This window comes from Megalobrama amblycephala, linkage group LG23 (genome assembly GCF_018812025.1).
Source record: "Megalobrama amblycephala isolate DHTTF-2021 linkage group LG23, ASM1881202v1, whole genome shotgun sequence".
Classification (NCBI taxonomy): domain Eukaryota; kingdom Metazoa; phylum Chordata; class Actinopteri; order Cypriniformes; family Xenocyprididae; genus Megalobrama; species Megalobrama amblycephala.
The window spans coordinates 3,730,905-3,739,938 of record NC_063066.1 but is presented as its reverse complement, the minus strand read 5'-3'; the positions used below and the strand labels follow the sequence as shown (position 1 = coordinate 3,739,938).

General features: G+C 37.1%; 1 protein-coding gene across 1 annotated transcript in view; it reads right to left on the bottom strand.

Annotated features, from left to right (window-relative positions):
- Window positions 1-179: 179 nt before the first annotated feature.
- wu:fb13g09 (ATP-binding cassette sub-family C member 5) overlaps window positions 180-9,034 on the bottom strand; it is a 53,345-nt gene continuing 44,490 nt past the window's right edge. The window contains exons 24-29 of the mRNA XM_048176587.1: window positions 8,680-8,872; window positions 8,433-8,592; window positions 7,109-7,187; window positions 6,913-7,026; window positions 2,343-2,507; window positions 180-1,449 (exon numbers count right to left, since the gene is read on the bottom strand). Coding sequence (XP_048032544.1) covers window positions 1,348-1,449; window positions 2,343-2,507; window positions 6,913-7,026; window positions 7,109-7,187; window positions 8,433-8,592; window positions 8,680-8,872 — 813 coding nt within the window. The 3' untranslated portion in view covers window positions 180-1,347. The remainder of the gene's footprint in view (window positions 1,450-2,342; window positions 2,508-6,912; window positions 7,027-7,108; window positions 7,188-8,432; window positions 8,593-8,679; window positions 8,873-9,034) is intronic.

The window sequence follows — 9,034 nt, the reverse complement described above, 5'->3', positions numbered from 1 at the left end:
TAAAAAAAAAATCTAAAAATGTCTAAGTCCGGTTTCGTGGAATGACTCTTGTAACGTTTGTCTTTATAGAGTGTCATATTTTAAGAAAAAGTCTTTAAAATTAAATAAAAAATTACATGAAATTTAAAAAATAATCTTTATCCTTCAACTAAGCAAAGGTTACACAACCACACACAAAGCAGTATAAATATACTTTTATTCAATAAAATATTTTTATAACAACCATAAAACAAGTGTTCAACAACCACAAAACTATAATCTCTGGATCTTAAAGAACAAGGCAACTCGTCTTAATGATAAACATATCTAAACTTGTGAACTGATTTCTCTTATCTTGATATTTCCAAGAGGAATATCTAAACAGATACTGCACGGTATGGCATAAAAGTACAAAAAAATACACTCAAAGGCCTATAGACTCAAATTCCTGCATAATTCAGGTATCTAAATGTGCAATTTTTAGCTTGGAAAATACAAACAACTGTCATTCATTCCTGAAGAGATGGTGTAATGAAGTCTTGATATGAAGATGTACAGGCACTCCTCAAGACTATAAGAGATATTTGGGGGGTTTTCTTTGATGACTGATCAGACAGAAATATGCACTTAGAATACAAATTATATGAGTTCACATTGCACATTTTCTCCTCTAAAACACTAATTGCACAATGCTTTTGACAGATATCTGCCAAATATATAACAGCAGAGGCACATAACTTACACAGTGTGAGTAACGACAACAGCACGAGCAAATAATAATAAAAAAATAAAGAAAATAAAACACGTTTCTGTTTTTTGTGCTGATTTCTGGAATAATTGATTGATATGTGACTGATCTGAACGTCATCTTTGGTTGGATTCATATGCATGAAAACATCAGATGAATAGGTTACCTTATGTTCAGTACTTTTATAGAGCCCAACAAGAATTACAGCAAATAGATGAAAAAGACAGATGAATAAATGACATTCATCAGTGTGCAAAATGTACTTCTACCAAACGCAGGCAGAAGAACGTCCAGCATGAGAAAAACACTCAATCAACACTGGTTCGGACTGACCGCAGGAGTCAGGATTATTCAGACATGAACACAAATAAAGTGCCATCAGCATGAATGTTTCCATTGGAAAGCTCTCCTTCATGACATCATACAGTGTACGAACTCAAAATCTCTCAGTGTGCGACAACATTGTTGTCATTATCTTATTAAAGTATAAAGAACAAACAGAAAATCTCAGTTTCAGCAGCTTCAAGGGTTTTTAATCTGCATCTGGTATAAATCTTCTCAGCAGGTTGGAGGGTCAGTCGTCCCTCTGAAGGTGCGTCCGCCGTCTGTTCGGTGCCCGCTTAGTTCTTACGGGTGAAAGTTTCTTCTGCTGCCTCCATCATGGCGTGAAAACATGAGTTTTCATTGGCCAGCAAGTTTGAAGGGGTGTCGAACTCCAAAATCTATTTCAAAGATGAAAAGATGTTACATGAAAACTTAATGTAGCCTATATATCTAGGCAAAATATCAAGCTAAGCGCAATCTCTAAACAAATGACAGCTTTTCTACATGTAAAGAGAATCCATCAGATAAATACTTTCAAAACATGACACTGTTAAACATTTAATTGCATATGTTAATGTTTTTTGACCACTTTCCATCTCTCTGTATACTGAAAGTTTAATCCTATTATGAGTTAACACATTTATCTCATTTGAGACTGAAGATTGAACCTTTGGAGTTGATTATCATATTAAAGGATTAGTTCACTTCAGAATTCAAATTTCTCATCTAAGATGTCTTTCTTTCTTCAGTCGAAAAGGAATGAAGGTTTTTGAGGAAAACATTCCAGGATTTTTCTCCATATAGTGGACTTCACTGACTAGTGGGCCTTTCCAACATGATTACGTAATGCGTGGCGCATCTCAGAGCAGTGCAAAATGTGCATTTGTGGTTAAAAAGTATTTACATTTTTATTTTTGTTAGAAAATGGCCGATGGTTTCTCTAGATAAGACTCTTATTCCTCGTCTGGGATCATGTAGAGCTCTTTGAAGCTGCACTGAAACTGACATTTGCAACTTCAACCCGTTGAACCCCAGTGAAGTCCACTATATGGAGAAAAATCCTGGAATGTTTTCCTCAAAAACCTTAATTTCTTTTCCACTGAAGAAAGAAAGACAAAAACATCTTGGATGACATGATGGTGAGTAAATTATCAGGAAATTTTAATTCTGAAGTGAACTAATCCTTTAATTATGAACACATTCTACTAAAACTAGACAATTAAAACTCTCCAAATACCATTAGATCATCACTGTATCATTAAAGCAACAGCAGATGAAAGTGGAGACCCACCTGCCCCTGGTCCAGGACCATGATCCTGTCACAGTTCAGCACAGTGTTGAGACGATGGGCAATCACGAGAGTGGTGCAGCCGCTGAAAGAGGTGCGAATCGTGTCCTGTATGAGGCGGTCTGTCTCGGTGTCAATAGCAGCTGTTGCCTCATCTAAGAGTAGGATCTGAAACACACATCACAAGATCACATACAGCACAAGTTCTGTGTATAATCAAAATATTTTTAATGGACAATTGTTTCTCTTTTCTTTTTCATTTCAACACCATGAAATGGTTAGATGAGCACATACTGTACAGTTTTCTTTCCATATGTCTGATTAAATCAGGAAGCTGGGGCAGGACATACAGTATAGACCATGTAATGTCACTTGCAGCTGTATGCATAGTGGTGGCAGAAAAACAGTGGTAACGAGTGGAGCAAAATGGGCAAAATCCACAGAAAAGAGATTTAAAAAAAAAAAATGGGGCTTTTGGATGTCAGAAATGGAATGCAAACAATATAGTCTTAATTTTTATAGAAAAGTGTCGTTGAAGACACCATTTGACGCTAAATGCAGAAGTTTATGTTGGACTGGACTGATGAAACATGCAATGATTAGTCTACTATTAAAGCATGATTTTGATGTAAACAGTAAGTCTACAAAATATTCACATATGCAGTTCATAGAGGACATGCATACATACCAGTTACAGCATGAAATAATATTTAAACCTATTACATTTTTGCATAGATAACATTTAAGCATAGCCTATAACATTTTTATCTCACAATTCTGACTTTTTTTTTTCTTGCATTTGCATGTTTATATCTCACAGTTCGGACATTTAAAGGTGCCCTAGAATTAAAAATTGAATTTATCTTGGCATAGTTGAATAACAAGAGTTCAGTACATGGAAATGACATACAGTGAGTCTCAAACTCCATTGTTTCCTCCTTCTTATATAAATCTCATTTGTTTAAAAGACCTCCGAAGAACAGGCGAATCTCAACATAACACCGACTGTTACGTAACAGTCGGGATCATTAATATGTACGCCCCCAATATTTGCATATGCCAGCTCATGTTCAAGGCATTAGACAAGGGCAGCCAGTATTAACGTCTGGATCTGTGCACAGCTGAATCATCAGACTAGGTAAGCAAGCAAGAACAACAGCGAAAAATGGCAGATGGAGCAATAATAACTGACATGATCCATGATATCATGATATTTTTAGTGATATTTGTAAATTGTCTTTATAAATGTTTCGTTAGCATGTTGCTAATGTACTGTTAAATGTGGTTAAAGTTACCATCGTTTATTACTGTATTCACGGAGACAAGAGCTGTCGCTATTTTCATTATTAAACACTTGCGTCTGTATAATTCACAAACACAACTTCATTCTTTATAAATCTCTCCAACAGTGTGTAATGTTAGCTTTAGCCCGTTAGCCATGGATCACAGCCTCAAATTCATTCAGAATCAAACATAAACAAAATAAGAGTATACAATAATCACATAATCCGACGCATGCATGCAGTATGCATGACAAACACTTTGTAAAGATCCATTTTGAGGGTTATATTAGCTGTGTAAACTTTGTTTATGCACTGTTTAAGGCAAGCGCGAGCTCCGTGGGCGGAGAGTATGAGCAATTAAAGGGCCAGCAGCCCTGAATCAGCGCATTTCTAATTATGCTCCAAAATAGACAGTTAAAAAAATGAATTAAAAAAAAATCTATTGGGTATTTTGAGCTGAAACTTCACAGACACGTTCAGGGGACACCTTAGACTTATATTACATCTTGTAAAAAAACATTCGATGGCACCTTTAAATCAATACTGAGGGGGAAAAAAGTCAGAGTTGCGGGATATAAACTCGCAATTCTGAGGAAAAAAGACAGAATAACGAGTATATCTCACAATTCTGTTTTTCCTTCTAAGAACTGTGAGATATAAACTCGGATTTGAGAGAAAAAAGTTACAATTGTGAGATATAAACTCGAAATTAACTTTAATTCCATGGCTTTCACAGACTGTGGACCCTATCATACACCTGGCGCAATGCAACAGCAGGCGTGACGCAAGTGTTTTTGCTAGTTTCAGCTCTATGCAGTTATCATTTCCGCATCCAGTGCCACATTGTTTAAATAGCAAATGCACTCGCACCCATCTGTTCATCCATCAGTGTACTGGTCTGAAAACGAGGTGTGTTCAGGTGCATTGTTGGCGTGTTGCTATTTTGAGGCAACTGAAAACAACTGTGCCATTGACCAACAAAAACCTGGTCTAAAGTCAAATTATTGTTATTTAAAGGGTATGTTAGTAATACTCACCTATAGGCAGGTGCACACAACGCTTGTTACACACACAGGGATGCGCAGCAGCACACAAACATGCCAAATATTAAAAATATAAGGATTACAATCTAAAAGATTATTATCGTGTACATCTACATATCATAATGGACAGTCATTGCATGTATCGGAATGACCTATTTGCAGTAATGACGAATTAAATTGGCTAATTATTTGACCTATCATGGCAATACACACATGTATTTAAACTGACTCATCAGGTTGAGGGTGTTTATATTCCGCCATGTGAATAGCGAATCCGCCATGATGCAAGCACACCTGTCTTTTTTTAAAGGGAATGAGAGATGACAATCTGATTGGTTTATTACGCCCCAAAACACAGCCATGATTCATTAAGAGACGACCATTTTTTCCATTGTTAAAATAGCAAAAGTGGAATCGGACACGCCCTAAGTGTACCTGCGCCATGCGCTTAGATTATTAAAATGGGCCCTGCTACTGCAGAACTGTCATTTTCTGCCTCCAGGTAGGCTTCATCCACAAAAACGCCATCACTGTTTGGAAAGAAGAAATTTTGAGTGAAAATAGTATGCCTAATCCTCATCCAGTAAATCACGAACGACTGTAAGAGTCACATAATTATTTTAATGACTTAGTAAAATAAGGAGAACTCATAGATTAAAATAAGTTCTTCTAATATTGTTGTGGCCTTGGACTCAAAAAGGTTGGTATAAATTGTCCCTGAAGAGCATTATTTATCTAAGTGAACTGCTTGTATGTCCTGTGGGGGCATTTGCTTCATGTGAACTGCTCTGTACAGATGGTTACGTCATGTCCTTTTCTGCTATCTCTGCACATTTTATCAGCCAGTTTAAAAACAAAAAGAAAAGATTGGATATGATTTTACACTTGCAATAGTCATTTACTGTCTGCCATGTGGTGGCAATGTTTAGCCATTTTACAACAGCTGGGGATTCACCACAATTTTAGATCAGTGCTTCTCAACAGCAGAAGAAAAACAATGATGCAAATAATATACAGCTTACCATATAATCAAATAGAGTTAGGGATTAACAATTTTAAAGGGGGATAAAATTGTAACTATGGTCATCCATGATAACAAAACTGCATTAAAAGTGTAGATGGTTTGTGCAATTAAATGAACACAGGCAACATAACATAACTGGATGATAAACTGTGAACCGACTGAACAACTTTAATCCAGGAAAAGCATGAACCCTTTTAAAGGAGAAAAGCTCTCAAAACAGTTCTTTAACATCTTCAGTCATCGTTTACTCACCCTCAGGTCGTTCCAAACTTGAATGACTCATATTTTGAAGAATGTTGTCAATCAAACAATTTTGGTTCCCAATGATTTCCATTGTATTTTTTGTACCTGTAATGGAAGTTAATGGGAACTAAAACTGTTTGGTTGACAACAGTCTTCAAAATACATAGTCATACAAGTTTGGAACGACCTGAGGGTGAGTAAACGGTGACAAAATCTTCATTTTTGGGTGCATGTGTGCCACCACACAATAAAATATTGGTTCATTTGAAAATGTTTGAGCCAACCACAATGTGTTTTGTGACAAAATGGTGGTTATAAGAACATATCACCACAGATTATCACAATATAGTTCTTGGTAATCTTAAAGTCCTCATGAAATCAAAAATGAAGTTTTAGTATGAATATGTGAGTTTTACTGTTATCTATAAGCTAGTGTGCTCCAAAACAATGACGAAATTCACATTTATCAATCAAACTTTCAAAAAATCAATCAAAGATTCAGAGAGTGTAAATATGCCTTCCATTGGGGCGAATGAAGTCTGGTTTTACACAGTCTACTCCAGTCCAGAGACACAAGAGCACAGAGCAGATCATATCCACAAGTCACCACAGACCACAAAACATATCGGACATATCTGAATTCTGCACAGAATGATATAATTTAAAGCGATATGGAGGAGAAACGGTTAGAGATGAGGAGGAAACTGAGGCTTTATCAACCTCAACAGCTCTGGCCGAGCTGCGATATAAGCGAAACGCTATTATTAAAAGGTGGAGGAGCTGTTCGATATGTCCTGCCCTGTCTTCCTGTTTCAGTAGAAATAACATCAACACATTGAATAATGCTGAAGGCACTTCAGTGGGCCTTTAATACATTTCACGTTTAAATTAAGCATGTTTGTTTGCTTAATTTCCAATGGGTTGTTAAAGAGCAGAGCTGAGAAGCAGCATTCGAGAGTGTTTCTGATCTTAACAGTTACCTTGCTGTGTCTCAGAAGAGCTCTGGCCACACATAGTAGTTGTCTCTCTCCCACTGAGAAGTTCTCTCCATTATCCATCACCTCTGAATGCAGTGAATTAGTCAACCTGCTAACCTGAAACCAAATCAACACATGACAGCCTTTAAAGCACAGCTACTCAAAGTCATTTGCCTTTGGAAAATCATTCCTAACTCACCATGTCCTTAATGTGCGTTTTCTCCAGTGCGTCCCAGATCTGTGCATCTGTATATTGATCCCAAGGATCCAGATTTGATCTGTTGTTGAGATAAGCAACTTAGTCTACATGGTCAACATAAACTGACTGCACACGATTCTTTAAGTGCATGCTATTCCAAAAAACACAAAATCAAAATTTGTGACCCGTGCTGGCAAAATGAAAATGAAAAAAATGAGTTATTGTTATTCCATCAATAAAACCTTCAAAATTATTTGTTGGAATCAGACAAAAAAAGACTGAGCTACACCTGTTTGAAGTCGATAGAGTCAGTAAAGTCAATTTTGAGAAAAATTGAGTTTTCTGAAGGTTTCAAAACAGATTACCAAAATCCTTAAAATCACCTTAAAATCCCTGGTAATTCCACAAAATTTGGTATAAACTAAGTCAAAACCCATATCTATAGGAAAAAATATATATATTCAACTTCTTTCCATGATTTCACAATTGTTTGATTAAAACTAATGAAACAGATAGCCTATATATTAAGACATACTGTATCACACGGACCTAATATAATGTTACACATCAGTTGTTTTTCTCCAACAATTAACCAAACGTTCATTTAAGACATAACAGATAATGTTTGTGCGAATACTCGCCAAGAAATATTATAATTCTGTGTATATGTGTATATCGGGATCATGCACTGTCTGAGGCGTCTTTGCACGCACTTCAGATCTGTCAGTCAGTGCAAGTAAGTTCATTTTGTTTACATCAGCATGAGTTTGAAAATCACATTTTATTGGTTCAGACTCATGCCATTGAGAATCCACTATGTATATTCACAAAGTTAGAATGCTGCGCTTTAAAACGATATCAAACTTGTGCTGAGAGGAACACCAGTCGTTGAGAAGCGAGCAGAGAAAAACAACATTTTTCATAGTCAAAGGAAAGGTACTCCTCTCAGAAAACGTACAAACAAAGATATTTTTAGATGTTTAATTGGTATTTGGAGCATTGGGATCGCTAGACGAGAGCTTAATGAACTCATTTTTGTGAAAACCTCAATTTCGACCAAAATTGACATGATTTTTCACTTGTTTTGCCTGTAGCTCGAAATTAACCCATGCACATTCCAACTAATTTTTTCAGCACGGGTCACTTTGTTTTGGCCCTCCATTCTGGTATGCAACACCCACTTTTTTCACAATCTGATCAATCCCAGATGGATAAACTTTCACATTGAAGTACTATACATCACATTACAGAAGTGAACTGCATCATTTTGACTTCAGGAGCTGATAGCACATGGCTAGTCTTGGTAAAGTGACGTGGACCGTACCTGACAGTACCAATGAAAAGAACCGGCTCTTGGGGGATGACTGACAGCTTGCTCCTCAAGTCCTCCAGACCAATGTGAGCGATGTTGACATCATCAATGATGATTGATCCACAGCTGAGCTCCGCTAGTCTGAAGAGTGCGACGCCCAGTGAAGATTTCCCTGAAGAAACAACCAACCTGTGTCACAATCTATTTCCTCCACCATTAATATGACCCGCAGTACAGATAGGATAAAAAAAGTGTGTACCTGAGCCCGTTCTGCCAACTATCCCAATGGTCTCCTCCGGAAGAACGCTAAAGGAGATATTCTTCAGAACCAGAGGAAGATCATCCCGATATCGCATTTCTACATTCTGGAAGGTGATTCGTCCGTTCGCCGGCCAGCTGGAAGCGGAAGCGGAGGATCCGGTGATCTGTCGAGGACCTTCGCTTTCCAGGTTCTGAGTAAATAAATGACATAATGATCATCCTTTGTGCTTCAGAACTCAGTTATTGGCTTCATTAATCACTGTAAAATGCTCTCCGCCACTTGGGCGGCAGCTAAGACAGCTGTACTGTTCTGCTTTGATAAGAGCTTCCTGAAACAAGCTGTGTCATATGCT